The sequence below is a fragment of the Sinohyriopsis cumingii genome, unplaced genomic scaffold (assembly GCF_028554795.1).
Source record: "Sinohyriopsis cumingii isolate HCF-2022 unplaced genomic scaffold, ASM2855479v2 utg000066l, whole genome shotgun sequence".
In the NCBI taxonomy this organism is placed as follows: domain Eukaryota; kingdom Metazoa; phylum Mollusca; class Bivalvia; order Unionida; family Unionidae; genus Sinohyriopsis; species Sinohyriopsis cumingii.
Window position 1 is genome coordinate 662406 of NW_028315866.1, and position 27069 is coordinate 689474.

At 34.1% G+C, this 27069-nt stretch overlaps 1 protein-coding gene across 1 annotated transcript; it reads left to right on the plus strand.

Moving 5' to 3' along the window:
- Positions 1-26573, plus strand: LOC149774960 (uncharacterized). Its single transcript, XM_089944600.1, has 9 exons — positions 1-130; positions 1539-1554; positions 5712-5784; positions 9745-9818; positions 11711-11774; positions 19179-19255; positions 20246-20281; positions 23486-23635; positions 26389-26573. Exons 1-9 carry the CDS (start codon positions 83-85, stop codon positions 26424-26426), a joined length of 576 nt encoding a protein of 191 aa, XP_089800726.1. The 5' UTR covers positions 1-82; the 3' UTR covers positions 26427-26573.
- Positions 26574-27069: the final 496 nt, after the last annotated feature.

Here is a 27069-nt window from a genome sequence, read left to right on the forward strand (position 1 = left end):
CTATCGTATAAAAAAATTAATCAAACTTTTGCCAACTATAACGTCTGAGGCCGCTTGAGCGATTATATCAAACTCTGACATCATGGGATACTTAGCTTACCTGTTGTTCACATGCCTCTCTTTTCTCACGGTATGTACAAATTATATATATTAATGTCTAAATGTTGGAGCATAAACATACAAAACAAAAACGCTTTTTAAAAAAAATGAAAAGTTAGATTGGGTCATTTGAGAATTATCGTTTGTATTACTTTATTGTTGAAAGAAGATTGTGGATGTCTCGAAATTTATTTCCTCTAACGATTTATGTACAAATTGTACTACACTGTAGCCACAAAAATCTAATTAGAGAGGCAAGCATATGGTCATGATGATGACACCTAATCGAAACATTATTGCCAAAGTACACCTTGAGCTGCAAATGAAATCGATGTACATGTATCTCAAATACCCAAAAGTATTTGCAATATTCATGGCTTCCGTTATATCTCATAATCTTCATACAATCATTCTTCCTCGTTTCTTTCACGTTAGGTACAAAATATGTTTATGCATGTCTAGAGGTGCATATTTATATATTTCTTTGCTACTCAAAATGTTGGAGCATAAACTTACAAAATAAAAAGGAAAGAGCTTATTGGGACATTTAAGAATTATCAGTTATATTACTTTATGTGTTGCTAACCGAGTTTTTTTTCTTTACAACACAACGGTGATTAAATGTATATGTCATATAGTACTAGATGCCAAGATAATAATTAGGGCTCCTCAACGACCGATCCAGTACATCAAAACGAGTGCAGTGAGGTAAGCAACACAGCTTATTTGGGCGATCAGCCTGTGGTTTGTTTTGGCAACTGGAAAATTGTTTCACCTTTAATTGGATGTTCTGCTGTATTGGCGGCCTTAGTTATTAGACCAGAAAACGGACACAAGTCATGAAAAAGGTTACTAAAACGTCCGAATGATGATACGAGTAGAGCCATATTTCTGGTCGTGTGGGTCTAAAGAGAAAAAGTGCACCCCAAGTCAGCGGACGATTATAATTAATGTCATCTGATAGCTTATTGACAGTTGCAGCATCAGGCTTAGGGGATATTAGATCGAAGTATGCTTTATCATGTTGCAAGATATACTAATTCCTGTGCTACTTTTTCAGTGGACAAGCTGACTATGCATTAATAACCTTTGCCATAACAACGCAATAAGTGACATTAAGATTCATACGTAATACAATTTTGCGTTCGTGAGTGCAAAAATTATTTCGTGGTATGCTTAAAACATTTTTTCAGAGGATGATTTTGGAATAAATAAGCATCTAAAATATGTTAAGAATGATATTTTCAGCCTTTACTATTTTGAACAGGCTGTTTTGAACATATATGCACGTATATATATCTTGGCATTTTCTATGGAGGTAATGATTTTTATATATCTATTTTCGAGTGCAAAATAATGAACAACAAAACAAAACTTTCTGGCCCGTGAAATAGGTAGTAGTTTTCCGAATAATGTTAGATACTCGAATTATATTTCAGATACGAATTAGTGAAGGTAAGTTGTTATGTGTTTTTTTAACGTCTTATCCTTTTTGATTTAATTTTACCTGCAAACTCAGAAGTTCTCAAACTTATCATGCAGATAATATAACGACTGCATAAGTGCTTTAAAATCTTAGGAAGAGGAGCACAACTGAAAATAGTGTAAACAGAACTGTGAGTACAGTGAAAGCCATAAGGGTATTTTGAAACTTTTAGTCGTGAAAAAATTCTGAAGTCCATACTGATGAATCAGTCTGTTGAACACTTTGAACAAAAGAAAATTATGATGACACTAAATTTGGTTTGTAAGTATTAACAGTTTCTGATCTAATGTATGCGTAAATGATTACAATACTTGTTTTCAGGAGACACCAGTGACTACTATACAGGATTAACAGTTAAAAGTGCGAACAAAGCAATTATTTATAACTAAGCCAGTGTAGATAAACCTACCTGATTTCATCGTGTACATTGAACCTCTTTTGCAAATATGGGCTAGGTTATATGTTGCGCTTTCATCAAGTGTAACAAATCTTATCAAAATATATGTAAGCAACGTTATAATATATGCAGAAATCTTCAGACATATGTATTTCCCAAGAATATCAAGTGAAAAATGAGAAAAAAAGAATTCGCGGTTTTACAAATCATATCCAAAAATAATGAAAGAATTAAAAGACAGAAGTCCCTGTAATAAACAATCCTGAATGAAACTGAATTCGAATCACAGTGAAATTAAAGATGCAAGGCGATGACGTCATTTATAGTCAGCGAAGTGCTGCAGTGTCAACAAGCTCTGGTTGAATCACATAAAATATTATTCCAGTTCTTAATTCAGTATAACTTCCAATAATTTTTTTTATCCAAGACATTTGTACGAGCACTTGTGTATTTACAGGGAAAATAATCAATTGAAATTCAATTAATTTGAAGACAATATAATAATTAGCCCAAACTGGACACAACATAAAACATCTTGACTTTTAAATTGTTATGGTACGAGTGAATGAAAGTTTATTATAGCATCAATTATAAGACTAACTGAAACGAAAAATAGATTCCCGTATTAGGGTCAAGAGTTCATTCTTCGGGATGGAATAGAAGCTTGTTACATAATAATTATCACGTCATCCAGGTATGGCCTTGGTTTGCTGAATAATAATTTCTCTGATAAAGTGTAAAAAGAATTATAAAACGTTTTTTTTTACCTAAACTATTACTGGTTCTGAATCAAGTTTAGAAACTTGATACAGTGTTTCTATTATTTTTTGTTCATAAAAAATTTAACAGTAAGGTCAAACAGAACTGAATATCTGGACAATGTAAAATCCAGTAAATAAAGTCACATTACAATAACATGTAATGGAATTTAAAAAAATGAATGTAACATACAATTAAATTAAATCAAATACACATAACAATATATATATATATATATATATATATATATATATATATATATATATATATATATATATATATATATATATATATATAAAGAGAGAGATATATATAAGCAGATTAAACGAATTGTCACCGTATATGACGTCATCATTATTGCAACGTAATGACCGCCTAGGGAGGATCGTTCCAGAGTGCAATCTTTTTATGCTCCTTCTCTTGCTACATAAAAGTGTTTCACTGTATTTATTAAATTATATTCACATCATTTGCATAAATACTATCAGGAGACACATGTGGATGGAATGTACGCTGTAATCCTTGTCTGCAATAAACTATTTGCTGTAAATTTAAGGATTCGTAAGCAACCTATCAAACGTTAAACCTCTCAGAAAACGCTCTCTATTGCTTTTGGTTTAACCTAATTAACTCTACACTATATCTTTTCCAACGTTCTTTTCTTTTGAAAGGTGAAAGAAAATAATCTGTCCTTTTCGGAGATGTGGGTTAGGAAAATTACAAACCTAAGAAGAAATTGTGGGTGTAAGAACTCGTCGATGCATCATTCCGGCCTACATTTATTCCTACCATGGGTTAATCTTTCCTTACCTCACAACAGTGCATACAATGTAAATTTATTGTAGCAACCATTATCAAAATGATGTATACATTGAATGTTCATAGGGTTATACACAGCACACAGCGCAATATTTATCCGATATGGGATTCTGTTCTGGGTAATTGATTATTCATAGGGTTATACACAGCACACAACGCAATATTTATCCGATATGGGATTCTGTTCTGGGTAATTGATTATTCAAACGAACGTTCATGATCTTTAATGCCAGGCAAAGGCAAACAGGTGGAAATTGTACATTGCCTATTGTTTCACTAAAATAATATATAAAAAATACAAACTTCAGATAAATCTGTGTCATAGCATTCATGGATCGGAAGACACCCATGGTCCTAGTCAAATGTTTAATGCCTGTTAGAATCCAGACCAACAACATATGTGCTTGCTTAACGCTTGCAACCGTGAAACCTTTTCAAAGGTAAGGTTCAAATCATTTACAGATACTTCTTTTCTATAGTTAAATATAGTGTGTGGGGTGCAGTTTTCACGTGACAGACGAATAATTAGGTATTTATGGTGATATAGACGAATACATAAATATAGTGATAGAGACGAAGAAATATGTATAGTGATACAGACGAATAAATAGGTATAGTGATACAGATGAATAAATAGGTATAGTGATACAGACGAATAAATAGGTATAGTAATACAGACCAATAAATAGATATAGTGATATAGACGAATAAATACGTGTGATACAGACGACTAAATAGGTGTTGAGATATGTTTAGAGACAAATAGTTTAACTTACACTGATTGCAACGGTTATATTGTCGCAAGGGCCACCATTATGTTTGTACGACCGTATTCACACTTGATATGGTATAATGTTAAACTTTTTAGACTAAACTCATTTTGTAACACATTTGTAGTTAAACAAAGAATTCGCATGCCAATGGCATGACTCCACTGAAATTAAATAATAGAAGAACACTTGCATGAAATAAAATATAGAACCTGGTCATTGTAAATTGCTAGAAATAGGTAGTGATACATTACAGAAATCGATCGGAACAATCGGGACATGTTTTGAAAAATCTATAAGAAACAGGAAATCCAGAATCTAAATCTTATTTGCTCACCAGAGCGTGTATTGATATGATACTACCTTCAGCAAAATCAAAATTTGCATAAAGAAACGTGTTAACCAGGGCAAAGTGCAAACTAGTGAAATAGAAACAATCAACCTTGTTTGCTTTTTATGACAAAAGGTAGGTATCTTTGGAATTATAGAAGGCTATAAAAGGATACCATTCAAATCTTAATAATATCCGGATACACACATGTGCATAACTAAGAAAAATTTAATCCCTTTAATAACCGAAACTTCCCTCTCCAATTTTCGTTATGCACTCAACTAGTGGTTGAATTCCTTTAAACATATTTTATTGTCATTTATTTAAATGCTATCAGATTGGACGCGAGCTAACTATTTTATCTAGGTCCCTTCTCAATGTATCATTTAATGTCTCAATTGATAAACTGGTTCCATTATATTTGTTTCGGTTTTGTTTCAACGTAAGATGCAATTCGAACTCTAACACATATTGGCGTAAAATTGTTTTAATTTGCACGGTAACAACCAGTATCTTAAGCATTGCTTAAGATCTTGTAAATATGGCGTCATGTGGTATTTTGGTTTGGAACAAATACACCAATACTCAAAGTCATTGAGCTCGATACTCTCAAGACTTTTATGATGTCGTCTTTTTGTACAACATTATGCAACGTTGGAACCCACATCAAAGCCATTACTAAGTACCAGGTAACCCATTATTCAGATGTTTTTCACGGCTTGGAGATCTATTACCTAGTAAAGTAGAAAGTACATGAAAGGAGTAGAATTTATTAGGGTTGAAGAAGCTAACTAAAGGTGAAGAAACTTTAATGATAAGAAATAAAGTTGTCCAGAAATATAAATTTCATCGCACCAGGAAACTGTTAATACATTTATTTTAAGATCTAAGAGAAACATGTTGTTCCGATAGCCATGTCATAATGAAATATGTATTAGTTATAAAATTTATCAAAGAAAGCTGACTAGAAAACATTTTAGATATGTCACTGAAGGGGTCGATTGAGTTGGATGATACATATGCATTTTAAAACTTATTTAATTATTTTAGGATCTATTTACACAACGAGCGGGTGTTATTATACAACGTGCCCAACATGTCTCTATGGACACTACAATTACAGGTGAGTATATTGTCGGATAAAATACACCAAGCCTAACTTGGAAGATTTTGCAAAATAAGTAAATAAATAAACATAACATTATGTAACAGACCTTATGATTTAAGTAGGTTTAGCTTTCCAAAAATGATTTAGGAAACGTTCGATTAACAAAGGTGAATGTATCAGTCCTATGTTGTGCTTATTCTAAATGCATTAAATAAATAGACCGTGTTAATCCTCTCTCAACACACAGTGAATACGGAGAAAAGGTAACTTGTGCTCAAAGAACAGTACATCCATTTTACTCTAAATATCTGCTCGTAGTAAACTTGCTACTCGTCAATATTTAATTTTAAATTGGTTGTAATTCTTGAGATAGCCTTTGCGTAACGTAGGAATGTTTTTACTGCTAAATTAATTTAAACATGTCTAGATATTGCAATTTGTTTTCATTGATCTATTTTGTATGACCACGACCACTAAATTATAATGGTTTCAGTAATGTATCTTCTTTCTCCTGGTCAAAATCTAAAGACAGGTATATCTATAAAGCATATATGTCATCCTCTCCTGCTCACCAGCTCTTCGTCTTTATAGAACAGCCAGTGAATTGAGTGAAGTAATTATATGAAAGTAGTGATAATTATTAAAAATATTGCAAGAAAGAAATTAGAGATTGTTATTAATCGACAACCTTTACAAATTGCAAAATGAATAGTAATCAGTCTATCCACTTCAACGTTCCTCTCAATCCATTATAAATCAGAACCAGACTGGTATGCTTTATTAAGAACGAAAATATTGTGTACACCCCACCTCCACCCCGTCTGAATCAATGACTTTCTACTTCAATGTATATGGTGCATCACGGGGCCTAACGAACTAAACCTAACCAACTTCTAACTGTGTTTCAATTACGATTTTAATTATTTTGAATAAATAAATTGGGGGCTAGACTTAGTCCCCTCTGCCTATCCCGAGCCAACATCAAATCCCCTTATTGTGACATGCAAGTACTTCACGTGACCTATACACTATAAAGTCTTCAAACTTTATAATTAACTTCTCTTACAAACATCAATGCTTTGTGTTGAACCTTTGATCTCTATTGTTGTGCTGGCAAAAGGATATTGTATGGTGCATTAATAGAGCGTCTCATGATTTTGTTTCCTTTTAAAAAAGAAATATCATGGTTCTTCGCAACTAATTAAAGGTACTGAGTGGAGGCAAGTAAATACGAGACGTAAGGACGTATGTAGTTATCAACATAAAATTAAAATTGCTGTTCGATTGATTTAAGCACTTATCAACAAACGTTTATTAGTTTCAATACCTTTAGACCTGTGGTTATGTTTTTTATTTCAAAACTTTCGCTGTCAAGGGCGAGCTGGTGGATGCAGGAAATGTTTGATGTTTCTGTCTTATAACCCCAAAAGATGTTTGAAGGTTAATGATAAAGGATTTGTATTTGAAACACGCAGAAAAATAAACGAAAAAGACCCCCAACAACAAACCAAAAACAACAAAGTTGGCTTCTATATACAGCTTTGAAAGTATAAATTAAGCGCTCATTTAGACGATATCTTGATTTGTACAGCTAACTAAAATGGCTTGTGTTTCCCTTGAACATCCGAAAAGAATAGTTAGTATTTTACTAATACCTCCACGTATATCCTGAACAGAAAGGCTCTCGAAGGAACGCTACCATAGGTTTTGTCAGAAGTATGCGACATTGCGTGCCATCTGTCTTCTTAATAAGATTTGGACAAGTATCGTTTTGAAACCAACATTATTGATACAGGACTATTCAGAAGTATCAATACAGAAGTATTTATGAGCAATAGACTGGTCCTTGATTCGAAATTCAACAACAAAAGCATTGCAAAAAAACAAAAGAATAAAAGAATATCATGACAGCTAAACAACGTTATGTTTTTCACCGACACATTTCTGTGCTACCTGGCCGACATGTCCAATGATCTGCCATTGTCAATGTTGACGTTACAACGAGAAATACCTCCTGCCAAAGCATTATATAATTTTGTAATAACTCATAATTTCTCCACAAACTATATATCTAGATCTTAAATGTCCAACGAATATTTGTAACATGAGGAATATATTCAAAAGCAATTCTGCTATTGGGACTGGACGTATCCTTCCCAAATATATAACCTACGATCAGAACTTCATTCTCTATAATATAGACTCTTCTTTAGGAATCAGTGCGGTGATTTAAATCATCCCTTATTTGATTTTTACCTCAGATGTAGAAAGCATAGTGTGTTATGTACATTTGATCTGTATTGTTTTTGGCCTTGTTTGATTACATGTTATGTATATTTGTAATTTGTAATTGACCTTAGTCCAAACTCTAATTCATGGTGTACCTGACTACAAGGTGACAGTTGGTAAAGAACATTAGATATAGCTAATATGTTTTTATGTCTATGGATGAAATATATATACATACTTTGAAATGCATCTTGCTTCTGACCTTAGAAACATCCAAAATACAAATTTCCTATCAAGTTGATAAAGTAATTTTTATATAGTGGCAATTTCAACCTAGGTCAAGTGGAGGGGTATATAAAGCTGTTTACCTTAGGATTACTCATTCCTATCTTAACTTCCCACGTGCAAGCATTCGTATTGTTCTGTTCTGTTTTTAATTCGGGTTTATTTAGTCGTATTATTAATTACTAGAATTAAAAAGGGCTCAATAAAATTCTCGGAAGAAAACATTAATTGGAAATGATTGCGAATTAAGTCAAGAACGTTCTGGGTTATAATATTGTGATACATCAAAAGACTGTTAACACATCGCCACCATTCAGTCAATTGCACATTAGCACATTCGAAACTACAGAAACATCCGCACATTCAGTATTGGAATTTATTCGGAGCATCAATGAATTAAGTTGGAATTGTATTTATTTGGACTTAGGATAGAACTTTGAGGACTATTTTGGATTTGATTCACAATACTTTAAGTTCTTTTTAAATTTTTACTTTGAATTTGAGAAAAAAAAGTTATTTGTCGAATTGTTAAAAGACTTATTGGTTCTCGCTCTTTTCTGTTACTTAGTTTCAGACCATAGAGTCGCAACAAATGGTATATGGCATTTAAAAATTTTATTGCAAGAGAAAGGAATAACACTCTTTATGAATTACATCGGTTAACTGAATCTAATAATAAATATTTCAAATCTTTTTTTAATCAAAAGAAATAGACACAAAATGATGACTTCAGCTATTTTATCGTGCTTGTTTAAAGCAGTTAAATTGCCTTTATACATAGAAGTTACTACCCGTTACTGACAAACGTGCACTACATTACATTAAAATTTGAAGTGTTACATTTTATTGCATAGAGACCAAATTTAATTAATGTAAGCGTCATTACTCCATGTTTAGTATTAGGATTTTAAGTTTCGCGTTATCTTTCTCAAATTATTTTTGTTTACTAAGTATAGTACGTAACTGATTGAGCTGTGTGCATGAAAACGTAGCTACGCCCTCTTGCATTTGTGTTCTTCTTCTCGTTGTTTGATTGCAGTCCTTTTCCAATCTAATTCTAAGTAAATTTTATGTTTTGCGTTGACATTATTTTTTTATCTCATTGATTGAGGCACAACATATATTGTTCTCTTTCTCTAACGCATGCGTGTATACAGTTTGCATGGTGCATGTCGCATACAATATATCGTACGATTTGTCTTGTTTAGTATAGACTAGATAATGCTGGGAGGGATTTTGACCCGACTTTATGTACCACAACTGGACCACTGAAATAGGTGTAAACGATCCATAAACGGAGTGGTAATACGCTTTCTGAAATACGATGATATTCCCTTGATATGACAGTCACAACTGACAACTTATTCAATGGAAGTTATGGAAATTTTGTACATAAAGAAAATTATACTTATGCGTATTTATATATATATATAGTTATATATGCATGTAAATACTCTTCAGGTACGATTGGAGAGGCTGTCAGGAATGTTACTGTGAGGGGACCACTGCTCCTGCTACTGGTTCTGGACCTGGCGGTAATTGTAATGGCCTAAGACTTAGTTATACAGTCACGATTATTTTTCTTTTGTGCTGTATAAACTATGATATAAGATCGATTCGCCTTAGCGTTGCATGGAATGAACATAAAGCATCAAGACTCTTCCAGTAACTGATTTCTAGAAACACTTGACCACAATACATACACGTTATTTGAGACTTATCCTCAGGTAAAGCACATTTTGAAAGAGTATATTGTACAAAAGTATCAATATTAGTTTCGAATAGAACATTTGGTAAGATTTAGGCATAGCATAGCAGTTTTAGTCCTCAACAGATTCTTATGTTTGAAATAATTTACAATATATTTAACGGAATTTGTTACTTTTGGAATCGTCAAAAAGGTCAGTGCATACGATATACAACAGGAAAGAAAGAATCTTGTATCGTAATGAAAATCCATAAGAGTTCTTGAGATCTGTTTATTTTGTGGGTAGGAAAGATTTAGATTATCTCCTACCTTTTCATGGTTCCTCTTTAATAATGCTATAATTTTCAAAACATGCGCTGGTCTTATTAGGGGACATCCACACCATCGACATTAATGATATGAACAAAATAAATCATGGACGGTATCTATACTGCAATCTTTGATACAAAATCCTTGCTGTAAAATAAACACTTTTATGCTCTCTCCATCAAGACGAGAGAAGTTTCAGAAACTGTTTTTTAAAGTAATATTAATACCGACGAGACGCTTCTGTCAATGTTGTTATGATGAGAAAAGAAGAAAATAATCCATTGTATCCAGTGTTGTGTGATAGGGACATTCTACTCTCACGATCAGAATTTGTACTTGGTAATGTATCGTTTTTGACTACGAATTCAGACCCTGGATTGAGACTTCCGTATCCCACATCAGTGTGTGTAATGTATTCTTATTGTAGTGCTTATTATATATGTAATCTAAATAGAAAAAATATTAGCAAACAAAACAATGCACAATAATTCAAAATCATTTACATCGTATCATGAATCTATCCTGGAGAATCGTATTTGAAGCAACATTTTGGAGTATTATTAGCATGCATACAGAAATAGGTGGTGATGGATTTGGTAAATTTCCCAAAGTTCTCACCAAACACAGTAAAAGTCACCAATAACGTGGAAGGATGGGTCTCAGTTAGTGCTACTACAGCATTCGTAGGATGAAATACAACCTTGTCTAAATCAAATCATTTATAACTGATTTAATTTCGGCCAAGGGCAAATATGTCTGATTTCCTCTTGCATACATTACCACCATCTGCGAATATTATCATGTGTAGATTCCATACCGCCATATATATATATATATATATATATATATATATATATATATATATATATATATATATATTTATTTAACGAGAGAAGGGGAGTGGAAGAGTGAGAGAGACATCATTGTTCCGCGGTAGACGATTCAACATTAATATAGCAATCTTTAATAGATGAATAGTTTAGCTGGTAATGTTAACGAATTTTTTTTAATTAAAGTTCCATACAGTTGAAATTCACAGGACAGTTTCCTCCTACCATTGAATTAAAATACTAGGACAAGGGGTTTAAACAGTCTCTACATCAAGAACATTAGAATGTCAACTTTATTTGCACTCATATGACTGCACATGGGCGCGTCCGCTTCCAGAATAGATACACGTACATACCAAAAGGTAATAAACAGAGCATGATGAAAACGATAAGAATTTAATAACTGGCGCTGAGATACGTTATTTTACGCAACGGGCTGTTTCATTCACATCAAAAAGACACAGAACAAAATATGAGAATTTTTGTCAGAAAATATGTATCGTCTACTAGGCAGTCAAGGCAACTTTCTATTTACTTATTTCCTTTTCATTTATTTTTTCATTTATTTATTCTGTTCAAGCACCATCAGCGTGTCCTTATCCAACGTGCCCACCATGTGACTACAACCACTACGCAACGTACAGGTAAGCATGTTGACTAATAAATTCAGTAATTTGAAAGATATTTTAAGTTTTAAGTATAGTACAATAAATAAACAAAATGACTATCATATACCAAGCGAGACCATTAAATACTTGCGAGACTATAGCTGTTTTAATTCGGATGAGTCAAAGATTTGTTTTTCAGAACTCTTTAAGGATTTTGTTAACAAAGCAAAATGTATAATTCCAATCCAAGTCTTATGGATGCACAAAATAATGAACAGAGTTAATCCATAATGCAGTTGGACAAATTATTAATTGCGCTTGATAAACAGCAAAGTCCTTCTAAATTCAGTATTTGTTCATAACAAATATTTTATTTGTCTGCTAAATTTAAATCACAATGGTTCTGTTTCCTGGGATATCAGTTGCGTAAAGTAATCTTATTTCAACTGCTGTTCGAATAAAATAAATGAACAATAAAATATAAAAACAGCAAATAAATATAAAACAACAAATAAATATGTCTACATTTAAATAACAAAACCGCTCCTGTGGCATAGTGGTTAGAGTGTCCGCCTCGGATGCGGGTGGTCGTGGGTTCGATCCCTGGCCGAGTCGTAGCAAGGACTTACAAAAATGGTACTAACAGCTGCCTCGCTTGGCAATCAGCATTAAGAGGTTAGTGTTAGGTCTGATCGGCCTGGTGTCAGGATAATGTTACTGGGTGGGACATAATGCTACATGTCTGCGACATGAAGCGCCAGTGTTAGACATCACTATAAACTGCCACACTGCAGACATCGTAGCGATATGACTGAAAAATTGTTAAAGCTACGTTAAAAATCTAAATCACACAGACACTCTACATTTTAATTCAATTATACCTAGCAAAGTTATAAAGGACCATATAGAAAGAAATGTCTTATTGTTGTACAGTTTTTACATTATTGCACGCTTAAACGGTATTTGTCCGCTTCAACTTTCGTTGTTATTCATTAAAAAATTAATACATTTATGACCTTACGGCAAGCTAAGAATAGTATGCTATTGTATGAACGATGAATTTGTCTCCCCTTCCCAATTCGCATAAATCAATAATACACCTCTGCGGAGTAATGCTGCGACAAAAGGGTGAATCAACGTAATGTAAACCAAATTTTCATTTTTCATTGTACATTTGTACCGAGTTATACAGATTCCCAACGAATCAACAGGGACCATCCCACAATTCAGCTCACGTGACATGCAATATTTTCATGTAACCTATACACCATAATGTCCTCAGTTTATATAATTTCACAAATCGAAGGTAAAGCTTATGTATTTGCTATTGGCGCTCATACATAGTATCAAATATACATTAAGGATTAGCGAAGACCAAAGTTTTATTTTAACAGGCGAATGACTACATTAGTGAGTATCTCGAGATCACTCAAAAACATGCTAAACACAAAGTCATTCGGACGAATATTACTTTCATACATAGACTTTGACTAGAATATGTGACGATGTGTGCGATCTTAAGAAGATTCCTAGAGAAAGGAAATGCTTTGAATGAGTATATTCACATCTTTATGCACAATATCATCAGCATGAATGACAAATCACGTAAAGAATTTATATTTGCGCTCGAATTTAAGACAGATATATAGATTTTATGGGGACGCGTGTTATTAATGCGGCGAAGAATATAGATTTTATGGGGACGCGTGTTATTAATGAGACGAAGAAATTTGATTGATCAGCTTTGTATTAAGTTATTCTATCACACGTTTTAAATCCAGGGTGAGTGAGAAAATTAAAAACGTCTTAAATGTACATATCAGACAAGATGTACCTAAAGTTACAAAGAAATTGTACGTAACTTACTGATATAACGAGCGAGATAGTGATTGTGCTGATTTTGTCTAGGTCTCTTTAAACTGGCGCATCTGTTGCTATATGCCAGATACAAGTAATTAAATTTCCATAGACTGTTATGTTAATGTCTGGCAAATTACTCTACTTTCGTGGTAGCATCGGCATTATAAGATTGCTTCCTATGACCAATCTATCCAAATGCGAAATGATATTCTAGTCGCCTCGTTTTAAAGAACCTTCCCCGGGTATGTTTCCACTATCCAAATCCGCATCAATGAGATCTCCTTGTTTGCATTCAATAGTGAATGAGCTGTGTTAGTGTTAAAATTAAATAGTTTATGATTCAACGCTTCTACCGTGTACAATTTACCCATGCATCGCCTTTTTCTCTAAACGTCTCTTACTTTTTCTGGGGATTATTTTAGCCAACAAGCGATCGTCTCTCATGTAAATACGGTATTACTATACTATCACACATAAGTGGGTATCGCAACTAACATAATAATTAGAATATTGTGACCAAAAATCAAAATTTACTTGCATAAAAATGATTCAAATTTGACCACAGTTTACCTTGAAATCCACCGAAGAATCATAGCTAAACAGCAATTATCATTTTGAAGATCTCGAGGAATTTATTTCAATATTAGAACCTATTATAAGGACACTGTCGGATATAATGATCAATCCTAAAAATATCTATGAAAACGATGAAAATTATATGCTGCGCTGTTTGTATTTTTGAGACAAATGGCCTTGTACATGTGTAACGTTGCCCTCTAACTTCGCGTGAGGTAGTGGATAGGGTTTCAGTTTCACAGGTGTTTCATCCAGCAACTTCAAACTTAACTTTTCCAACTCCGTCATGCCTGTTCTTTCTGTCAAGACGCTTGAGTAGTCGTGGAGTATCTCCTCTACCTCTTTATGTTGTTCTGACGTTAATGTTACGTCAAGGACAACGTCGACGTAGGTCTCATCCCTCGTCAAAGGACAACAAGGAAGTACTTCAGCCAATCCGCCGTTGTCATCGGGTTCTTCAGTCACAACTGTAGCAGCCACGAAGTGGGTGTCTCCCTTTCACGATAGAGTTTAAGAAGGTTAACGTGGTGCAACGTCTCTTTATCTCCTACCTGGATACGGTAGTTTTGTCCAATTTTCTTTTCCGTTACAACGATCTTTCCCCTCCAGGGTACTTGGAGTTTGTTGTGCTGCAACGGTAACAGCAACAACATCTTGTCACCCACTTCAAACTTCCATTCCTTCACCCTCGTTTTCCTCGACGTGTCTGCTTCTTTCTTTTTCCTTAGCTTGTCTAATTCGTTCTTTCTCTGCCACCTGCTGTTCCTTGTATTCCCTGAGACTCCGTTCTACGAATTTCGCTAATTGGGTCCCTTCATAACCTAATTCGTCTTTACCACTAGAAAAAAATCTCTTTGACCAACTGTCTATCAGTTGCCATTCTAGTCTACTCGACTGTATCGCCAACTATTTTACTTAGCTTAAGTATTTACTAACTCTTACTGCCTTACAGGAAACAGCTTCCTTACGAACACTTACCCGTATTCTATTCCAAAAAGGTCTTAACCTACGGACTTACCTAAATCACTCTAACCTAAAAGCGTTTGGCAGTACAAAATTCTGAATTTCTCTCCCAATTCACCAACAATGTGCAATTACTCCCTCGGGACTTCCTTAATTATCTTTTCTCCCAAGAGTACTAAAGGCAATATTTCTTTCTGAATTACTTGAATTCAGACAACGACCACACTATCAAAGTACAGTATCTTAATTTCTTACATTGTCATAGCATACATTAAAAAATATCAAACAATGACATGCACTAACTACAGAATGCATAGATATTGACTCGATTCACTCTCATAATTCCTTGCTTAAACAATAACCAAATTTATCACTATTATGGCACTCTACTTTCTATTCAATATCCTATTCAGCCTCTGTCACTCACACCGTTCAAAATATCTCGGAAGATAGACCCAAATTTGTAACTTCGCCCCCTTATTAAGAGGGTGGTTAATTGGATTTGGCTGGTGTTATCTAGGGGATGACTCCCGCGAATGTTATGGACCTGTGTGAATGAATAGATAGAACATCAATGGAGTACTGTGCAAGACTATTGGGAATAAATAATGCAATACGAGCCACCTTAGACAAGAAAAATAACAACATTTAATCAATAACAATTATTAGCGGCAACTCTAATTTAATCTAAGTTATGCCAACAGAGTTTAATAGCAGTGTCTAATTTGGATTTATTTCATCATAATAACGAGTGGTGAAAAGAGCGAAATGTTCACGACTGATTGCATCACCTTCATCCCTTGTCCCGTGTATCACGTCTTCCTATTCTATCTAGTCTTTTATTCTGAACACGTCATCTCTTTCCGTACTTCCGTCTTCGGACTGTCCCGTCTCTCCCAGAAAACTGTTTCCTTAAATGTCAAAGTTACCCTTCAATCTCTATACGAATCACTTCCTATACTTACATAAAATTTCCTCACTTACGTTACTCAGAAGCTTAACTATCTATCCAAACACTGTATACATTCTGAGCTAATTCGATACACCATCACCCTCGCTTCACAGCGACTGACCATAAATTAACACGTGAGCGGTGCATCTAATATTACTGTATCTCTTTACGTACGCTACCACATGTGCAATTACTATGGCAACCATTCACAATTTGAAGCTCACATCAATCCTAACCTATTTAAACATTATAAAATCAGATATCAATATGTGATTATCGTTAGCTCACGATAATCAGTATCATACTAACAAGCATAGGAAATTACTTCATACAATCCTATGAAATCCTACACAAATGAAAATTTTGATCGCACGCAATCCGTCAGTTCTATCAATGAACTAGTAAGTGTAAAATTAAAGAGATAAATTGCATAACAACTCTAGCATCAAAGATTTCCATGCAGTTGAATAAACGAAACATAGTATGCATCCTAGTAATATGAAATAAATTTGCATAAAACAAACAATAACAAAAAGAACATTACGTAAAAAATTAAAATCGCGTATCTTAGTGCTGTTCTCTTTCAGACATTGTTCGTCCTATCACTAAAATCTGTCTTGTCTTACAAGACAGCCACCTGGTCCCCTTTTTTTGCTTAACGAGGAAAGCACTATTCTTTTTAGGCTTCCTCGGAAAATAACTTCTACTCTCTCAGGAATTTTCGGACTAAATAATTTCGACCAAGCCGTTACTTCAACTTCACTTTACTTCCAAAGTGTACGCCTTTATTTACTCTGACCAACCGTACGCAGCGGTTCCTTTTTTCCCCCAAGATAATCATTGCTTTCGTCAGATTTTGCATAGCCTAGAATCTCTGGACTCCGTTGTATCACAATTTCCCTTTGAAAATGATAATTTTACATGAGTTCATATCAAGCGGTTATGGTTGGAAGCTCAGATGTATACTCTCTCAGGACAGCGATGCGATACCCCGGTCAAATCTCAATGAGTCGTAGATGCTAGCCTTTAAAGTTTAACAGTGACATGGAGGGGAAAAGAAGAAAGGTCGATGTGACCATTCACAAAGACTTTTCTGTCTTAAATGTGATAAAATTTTAATGCTCAATGCATTCAACTTTAAGGGTCAATACTTATTCAAAATTTGATACGTTACATGGTGTCCACAATAAACGTGCTGCTGGCTTAAATCTACATGTAGACATGTCATAGCATACAAAATATGCTCTACGCATAGGTCAAACAAATTTGATGATCAGTATTATTTCTAAGGACGAAATGAAGCAAGTACCTAATGTAACCAAATACAAAAACATTTGATTAAAAACGCTGATAAATCAAAGACAATAATTATTATGAATCATAAACATTACGTTGCAGTTATTGAATGTCAATTAAATGATTAAATGATGACAAGTACTGTATTAAGAACGAACAAATTAGGCCACAAAGTGTTGACGTGCGTTAATAAAATTTTGAAGTATAACAGTTCCTTATATGACGAATGTGGTGCATTTTCTGTCAAAATACTTATACTTGAGAAAATGGCCTTGTAGGTGCACACAATAAAAGTGCAGCCGGCTTAAATCTATAATTGTATTTTGGCTGCTTGTATATTGTGGTTTCCATAATCAATAAATATTTGAAATATATTATTTTCTTAATGGAAAAGGTTAAAGGAAATGCAATGTAACACGTTAGCTATACCATAATTTACGATGCTAATTAAGAGCAATGAAATTGGCGTTATACATATATTTAATGAAGCACACCTAATACCGTCTCCAAATAAACTGGCACTATTTTAAACTAGATTTTAAAGCCTCATGTGTTTTATTATAAAGATATACTTAAACTAATGTCATAATTTCTTGTATTTTTCGTCTTTAACTTCCTATTGGTGTTTTCTTTCCCAAGACTATATTTAACCATGCTACTTTGAGTCATTGGTGTTTCTTCTTATCCGTGTTTTCTTATGATCTTTTCATTCTAAAACAAATTAAAATTACTTTGTGTTTTCAAAGTAGCTTTTCATTTCTTCATCTCGTCTATCGATTCGCATTAAAGTTTTGAGGAATTATTTTAGTTGCTTTTTTATGTCCTTTTGTGTTACCTTTGATATTGCGGATAGCACTGGTTTTGAGGCATGTCTTATTAATCAATGTAGTTCATTGTATGTCTTGTTAATCAGTGTAAGTCATTGTATGTCTTGTTAATCAGTGTAGGTTATTGTATGTCTTGTTAATCAGTGTAGGTTATTGTATGTCTTGTTAATCAGTGTAAGTCATTGTATGTCTTGTTAATCAGTGTAAGTCATTGTATGTCTTGTTAATCAGTGTAGGTTATTGTATGTCTTGTTAATCAGTGTAGGTTATTGTATGTCTTGTTAATCAGTGTAGGTTATTGTATATTTTGTTAGGAGATAACTTTATTCTATGTTGGTCCGACTTTAGGTGATTAATGAACGAATGAAACTTGTATAAGCGTGAATAATATGGTCGTGGTTGGTACTATTTTATCACCAGTACAGGGACAATAGGCTGATATCACAGGCACAGCTGAAATGTATGTATGTATGTATGTATGTATGTATGTATGTATGTAAACAATGTTATGCTAATGTATGTCCGTTACGATGTATGCCGTGTGGTAGTTTATAGTGATGTCTAGCACTGGGGCATCATGTCGCAGACATGGAGCGTGATGTCCCACCCAGTGACATTTTCCAGACACCAGGCCGACCAGTTCTAACACTTACCTCGTAATGCTGAGCGCCAAGCAAGGAAGATGTTAGTACCATTTTTGTAAGTCTTTGGTATGACTCGGCCGGCGATCTTACCCACGACCTCCCGCATCCGAGGCGGACGCTCTAATCACTAGGCTACCCTAGCGGTCACGTACGTACGTATGTATGCATTTATGTATGTATGTATGTATGTATGTATGCATGCATGTATGTATGTATGTATGTATGTATGTATGTATGTATGTATGTATGTATGTATGTATGTATGTAAACAATGTGATGCTAATGTATATTATATATTTTTGTATATATACAAACCCATCAGGACCGATTGGAGAGGTTGTCAAGAATGCTACTGTGCGTGGATGAACACCACGCCCCCTCCTTATGTGGTTACTACAGGTACTAAAATAATTTTTACGCATATACTCATCATTCTTTTCTTGTATGTTTCAAAAATCAATATAAGTGATACTATTTCACCGTAGTCTTGTTGAGATGTACGTTCATTGTTTCGGTACATTATCCTTTTCTGCCAATATTCTAAATACTGCATGGAGAGAATATCTTACCTAAAAGAAAATAAATGATCCTTATATTGACGAAACAGTACTTTTTAGAAAACTTTACGATCATTTTTGCTGCATCTCACCTAAAAGGTGTGCTTTATTTTTTCGCTTGTCTTCGGTTGAAGTAAAATATCTGCCTGGTTCATAAGAGGAGTAGGCAGATACTTGTCTGCTATAAAACAAACACGGACCCATGTTTCAAGGAAATCACCACTGTATTAAGACGGTAGTGATTAACATATATTAGAAATTAATTATGAACAATTCAGTCAGGCAAAACTAACTAGATATCATAAACGAATGTAATATTCACCATTCGAGTGTATATCAAATGGGAGAGCAAGACATTTATTAATCAGACGTCTGTAGCATGGCCGGGAATTAGAAGAATGGATAAATAAATTACTAAAACTATCGAAAAGGTCAAAACAAAGGTGGTTTAATAAAAACTTGGTTTTGATATCTTCGTAATATAATGCGCCACTGCGGAGATGTTCTTCTTCAAAACAACGACTGAATAAGAAAGGGTCTGTCTGGACTTCAAGAATAAACCTTTCGAGGCTATTCATTGACAAATGATTCTGCAAATTAGAAAACGCAATGCCATCAATCATTGTGTGCAACGCATATTCTTATTATTCTTATAATGTTAGATCTTCAGTCAGTGGAAAGAAAGGAAACGTTAGAGGATAGAGTCTATATAATAGGAACACTTTGTTCCTTTTCCATCAAAATTGATGTCTTGGGAATGCTTCGATGGAGTAATGCATTAATTAATAATAAATTATTTAGGGTGAATTATTTTTCTTTAACTATATTTTAGACTCAAGTTTACAACCTCATCCGGCAAGCTACTGGAGTAAGTAAATTCATTTTATTGTGTTTTTTTCTTTCTTTTCTTTCATGCTGTTGTTTATAATTAAACACGATAAGAAAATCAGCACAGCATTGACCTAAAATTGGCATTCAGAATGGTGTACTTTTCATACTATATATGTTGCCTAAGTGGTTAGAATGTCCGTCTCGGAAGTGGGATGTCGCGGGGTTCGAACCTCAGCCGCCGAGTCATGCCAAAGACTTATAAAAAATGAAACTAACAGCTACCTCGCTTGGCGCTTGGCATTAACAGGTAAGTGTTAGGACTTGTCGGCCTGGTGTCGGGATAATGTAACTGGGTGCAGTATGATGCTATATGTATGATACCCCAGTGCTAGACATCACTATAAACTGCCACCGTGCAGACATCGTAGCTATATGACTGAACAATTGGTAAAGCTACGTAAAAAGTCGAAATGACATACACACACACACACACACACCGCTTAAATGATATTACCGAGTTGCAAAGTTTTAGTCACAATCAATTGCACAGAACAATGGATTTCAAAGGGAATTCTTTCAAAGCAATCTAGTAATTTTAATATGGAACACAGACATGTAGCAACAAACAACAGTAACCTTGGGGGAAGGTCGCTTTGCCACGGGTAAAGACATCTTTATATTACCTTGGTATTGCAAGATGTAAATTAGTTTCTATATATTCATGTACAAGTAATACCTCGTGCATTCGCGTTTCTGGATTCGCGAATTCACGGATTGGCGAAATTTTCATTGGTACCCTCTACGTACATGGTTTCTTTATTTTACTGAATTGTACCTTCGTTATATGACTTATGTGACATATGAAGTTTACCTAGTTTACCTTCCTGACAATGACAAAGAAAACGTCAGTCATTAAGTTTACAGTCCCATTCGTTACTTGATTTTACCTTACTGTGAGTGCAAACGAAAACGGCAGCCAATGAATTAGTATAGGGGTAATATTAGTATACATGTACCGTACTGTAAATGCGCTAGTGTGGCAAATACCCATTAGGCGATACTGTACTCTACTTTTACGTCAACCATTTATTTCTCTTTTTAAGGGTAATGTATTAAGCTAACTTTAAAATGAAATTAAAGTGCTTTGGGAGCATGATTTGGGTCATATTTAGGGTTTAAACCCTAGAAATAATCATTTATTAGCATTTTAGTGACTCGTACCAAACATTCGCGATTCCTCTTGATCCGCGACTGGTTCTGGAACCTAACCTCGCGAATGTTCGAGGTATTATTGTATTATTGAACCATTTTTATATCAATACCAAATGTCACACAAGAAAGGCAATGTCCTACCTGTGAGCTTTTATTTAGAACAGGATATTAAATTGGCACTATAGGTAGTGTTGTTTTTCTGACGTGCCGTTATATCATATACATACTACTTACCATACGACATGTGTAGTAAATACCAATTATTCAATCGCTGGAAAATTTAGTTGCTCTGTAGCATGGGATAATTTGCACAGAGTGAATGAAATACGAAGGAAAGTAATATTTGTGCGCAATTTCGTTAAAATGTAAATTTGATGGAACGCATATTCCAGCTTTAGATTTCCACACCTTTTTAAATAATATCTTTACAAATGAATATACAGTCAAAATTATCAAATGATCTTCTCCACAAAAAAGGCAAAACTGGCTTTTTGTACACAAGTGCGCTTTATACACATGTTCACCTTTTAAAATTGTGTTGTATTTTTTCATGTTCCCTGCACTGAATATTAATATCGGTATTATTATTGTTATTATTATTAGTATTACATTATCAACCTTGTTTTATGTTCACTGTTCACCAAATCATAAAATACGTGTATGTCAGTTTCTCTCCCAAATTTATGTTCACATAAGATTAATGAATCCTGCTATCTTTAATTAACTCAATAAATTATATCATCATCAACTTAAAATAATCACCGATATTAGTCTGCCTTGTGTTCTATGACAAAGCAATATAGTCATGACTGAAGGACAGCTCACAAAGAAATGAACCTTTCTTCGACCAACTTACAAACACTATGCTTCAAAACTAGTATCTGATTTATCCAGTTGCTTGACGCACGGTGATCTAAAGACAGTCGGTGTATTTGCAAAACCTGTGATGACTCGAAAATCAAAAAGACTTAAATGGTTATTTTTTGTAACCAGCCAATCAACACATTGGCTTCTGTGACAGACAATATATAAATATTAATTGACACCTGACCCTAATGAATAAGAACGTAAAGCGTATCCATTCTCAAAGAGAAATTTATTTTTTTCAAGACAGTTTTAAATTCCATACAAATACATGAAGATATCAAGCTATATCTGTCATACAGATACATAGGTGAGTTCTATTTCTGCTGCGCAAACACAACTACGTTTCCCACCATCCAGCAAACGAATTGCTCTGATCCTCTACCTTAATGATAAAAACAGCATCTCGTTCGATTTTCATATATTGACACCTTTAAGTTACACTACCAACATGATTGGAGTACGGAGTGTAAACAGGATAATATGTATGCATATCGATTCACATGATCTTTCCTTATTTAAGCAATGCCTTCCTCATGAAGCAAAGCGTGACTTTGCACAGAATGTGTTGTCACTTTATATACCCACTAGTAATCTCTAAAGGAAGAGATCAAATGTTGTTTTGGTTAGGAAACTAGGAAACACCTGACCAGTGACAGCTGAAGGCAGTTGATCGTAGCATACAGGACATGGATAAAGCAAATTCCACCGGGGGGGGGGAGGAGTGGCGTCGGCATAAACTAGAATGGTAGTTGTGAACAGGTGAACGGTGAGTTAAGGAGACAATCAAAATAAGTTTCACTGTACATGTTTGCCAAGAGAGAGAGAGAGAGAGAGAGAGAGAGAGAGAGAGAAAGAGAGAGAATACAATCGATAAGTATTGAAAATTGGTTATTAGTTCATTATACGTAATATTGCATTTCAGTATTAATCGTTGTTTACACGGCGATATAATTAGCATGAGACATTTCAGCAACAAAAGGTTGTAACCCAATCTAGCGGCTGTTTAGTATGAAGAGGCTATTACAACTAATACAATACAAATGCAGCATATGCCATAACTGAAGTGTAGTGAATGTGCTAATACACACACACACACACACACACACACACACACACACACACACAATGCGGAACTAATTGTTTTCTCTTGTAATCTTTAAAGGTATGTCCAGGAGCAGCCTGCTCTCCATTCTGCTTAATCTGAAACAAGAGGCACAGGGTCTGCTCGACAACGCCAAGAACACATATGACCATATCCTTCACAGCGTCATTGTCAATGACCTAAAAAAGCGACGAGAAGCTGTTAAAGAAGGTTAGTATTTGTTTCGTTCCTTTAGCGACATAAATAGTTGAACAGAAACGGACTCAAAATGCTGCATACTGTTCGGAATAGTTGTGAGTCACTGTTGACTGATGTGATTTATTATTCTTGGAAAAGTGCTTTAGCTTGCTATTATTCGATTAACTACTAGCCAAAGCCTTCTTTTGCGTCAAGTGATATGAATTCATGTTATGAATGATTTCGTTTTCGCATAAAAAAGGCTCTCGTATGTGCCATAATAAAAAAATCACCCCGGTGAGATCTGTGTTGACATTCAAAAGTAAATGTGTTTGGACAGTGACAAAATTAATATACTTTATTGTACAAGCATATTATTGTGCGCAAAATTACCCCTATTCAGGCTTCTACTGAAATGCCACCTTATTTTAGCAAGGTAGCAATTTTCAGCCAATCAGCGATGTTTATTCTTTGAAATGCGGCATTTAATACACCACTAGACATAAGCTGGTTTCGTAGCTTATAAAATAAGTATGTGCCCATGACCTGAAATATAATTTTGCTTATATTGTAAATCGTGATAGTAGACATACATTTCCCTTGAACACTCCGGGGGAAAAACCTTAGTTGTGTCGCTGTTGAAAATTTTGAAGGTATTGATGAATTCATATTAGTTTGTGTAAACGCTATAATAATAAACTGAGCGCATTTTCTACAAACGAATGAAAGTTTCCCTCTGAAACTTCTTGAGTTATGCAAAATGAAGTATATTTATTATCTTATCTATTTTCGTCTTGTGTATCCCAATATAAATGATGCATACTGGAGCAGGACCTTGACACAGGGTGGTAATCCGGAATCACACTATATTCTCTTAGTCAATAAAACATATTCAAAATTGCGTTTCTCAAATCATTACATAATGCCATTTAATGTGATTGCCTAAAGTCGATAGAATTTGCCTTTCTGCCATTAAAGGGTCAGGTCTGGCAAATGTATGTATCAACGGTATGCGTTAGAGTGGTTGTGATTTGAAAGGGAAGTAAATCTTGGAGGCACTTTCCCGTTCTCAACAGACTTCTGTTTTCATCACATCTGAAAGACCAGGCGGTGACATTCAGCAATAATGAAACCTCATGCTAAATATTTTGTGAATTGTAATAGGATGATGTATCCTCGGCCATTTGTGTCACTTCATCCGGGACGAACAGAGATCTACCCACATTAAAATCAATGAAACATTTGAGAAAATAGATGAACGATACGTTGTCTGTTTGTGAGCTTTTACAAGTTGTAAATCAATTGCCAGGAAATGGTCATAATACTTAACTATCGTGGTAAGATCTACAAACTACTCTTACGTCATATTAATAGTAGATCTATTGAGAAACTTTTAATTCAATAAAAATCATGTGCTGCATCCCTCGTTGTTGACAAAAGGTTTCTTATAATTTTGCATTAAAAATTGAAGTCATGTGAGATCTCGAAGTTAACACCCAGTAGTTTGTGTGATTCGACAATTATACGATCAGTCAGGTTTATGGTTCAAGCCTACTATAGAATACAATTTACAAACACAAACGCGTTTCGGAAATATTAGGGTATTAATTTTTCAGTCATTCAGCGACACTCATTCTTTAAATATACGGATAAACATCGACTGCTTTGGTAGCTTATAAACCAATAAGTTGCTTGTGACCATTTATGGAATAGCATATGCTTTGCTCATAAATTACTCCTATTCCTTTTATGGATAGCATAACCATTTCATCAAATAGTCTAAATATCAATGAAAATCATAAATATTGCAGTTGAGCTTAAGCATAACGTCTCTCTGATATATATATATATATATATATATATATATATATATATATATATATATATATATATATATATCCGATAGCGGCTGAAACTCACGTTTGCTGCGATTGAAACTATGAAGACTTTAAAACAATTAATTATTATACTGAAATATTCTCAGCATGTTTTTATTTTTTTATGTTTTTCTAATTTCATGGTGTTTGTTTATTAATAATATTATTAAATTTTTTTATCTTATAGGTGTTGTCTAATGTTGTAAAACGCTTGGAGCTTCTAAAGATTAGGCGCTATACAAAGTCCTCATTATTATTATTATTATACTGATTTTCTTTTTTATCAACCCATGACATTTTCTGTTACATTAGCAAGACTTTTTGCTAGTAATTACAGTTGGTTCTAATAGTTTATAGTAAATAGTATTCATATATTGATATGTATGCCAAGTGTTTACTGCAGTTCATCAGATTCATGGTTTTATAGTGACAAGTAAAAGGTAAGTTGTAAAATTGCAATGTTAAAAAATTGATACAGCTGTAGAAATCAAAACAAACCTTCCAAATAAGACAAAATTTTCAATGTAAAGTATGCAAGATGCTAAACTTCTATTAAAACTTTATAAAATAACAGAAAAAGGTTATTGAATATGATCCTTAAATATAGCATCAAATAACTGATATAAGTTGAATGCTTTAAAAACCCAGACGTTTTTGGGTGGTACATCATATAAAAGATATTCATTGCAGCTGACATTTAAAACAAACCTCTGCATTACAGGGTGAAAGTCGATTCACATAGATATATCTATAATCGACACCTATTACTACAATGGGTTGTCGAGACCTGACAGATTGAAAACGATCGCACTACAATAAAAATGGTACAAATTATAGCTAAATATCGATTTTCTTTGATATTTTGTATGTTAAATCTATCTGAAATCTTAATGATCTTTTGTCTTTCAGAAGAAAACAAAGATTTAGTGGACAACAAGCAAGCTTGAACGACGAAAGATATTGTGACCTAACCAGGAAACATATCAAAATACCCCACAAAGGTCCAACTATAAAAATATACCAGTTAGTAATAAACGTATTGACCGCTCCATTTTCAATATGTAACCCTTATGATAATAAATATATATGCGTTTGACGTTCATTATTTTATTCTATGACTTGTTGTCATTTATTTCGTTATCCTAGTTTACACTTATAATAACATCCTTTGCTTTTCATCTTCTACACCATATATGAAGGGGATATAATTAGCTGTAACGATTACAGCAGAAAAAAGTAAAGCTTTGAAAGAGATATACCTGAGTACTTGAAGTACCACACCTTTCTATTAATTTTCTATCTATTAACATTCGTGTCGTGTAAGATACTCTCCAAGCACCCAACAACGATGACATTGAAGATTAGGTCAATTAGTGGAACGTGTGCATTGAGGCCCTGAAGTGATAACAATGTTTCGTTTTGGCCCATGGCTTTATACCAAGCTTCATTTAAGCCATGACGTTATAACAAATCTGGTTTGGGTCTTGAAATTATAAGGCACCTCCTTTTAGCACTGTCCTTAAAAGAAGCCTAATTCTGGCCCTAAGGATGTAATAAAGCTGGTGCACTAACTTGCCTTGAACTCAGAAT

What these genes read in the sequence shown, in the direction of transcription:
- LOC149774960 (XM_089944600.1), top strand. Translation starts at nt 83, where the DNA reads ATGGGATACTTAGCTTACCTGTTGTTCACATGCCTCTCTTTTCTCACG. An exon ending in TATGGACACTACAATTACAG is followed by an intron (nt 5,785 to 9,744) that starts GTGAGTATATTG and finishes AATACTCTTCAG; the next exon opens with GTACGATTGGAGAGGCTGTC. An exon ending in AACCACTACGCAACGTACAG is followed by an intron (nt 11,775 to 19,178) that starts GTAAGCATGTTG and finishes CAAACCCATCAG; the next exon opens with GACCGATTGGAGAGGTTGTC.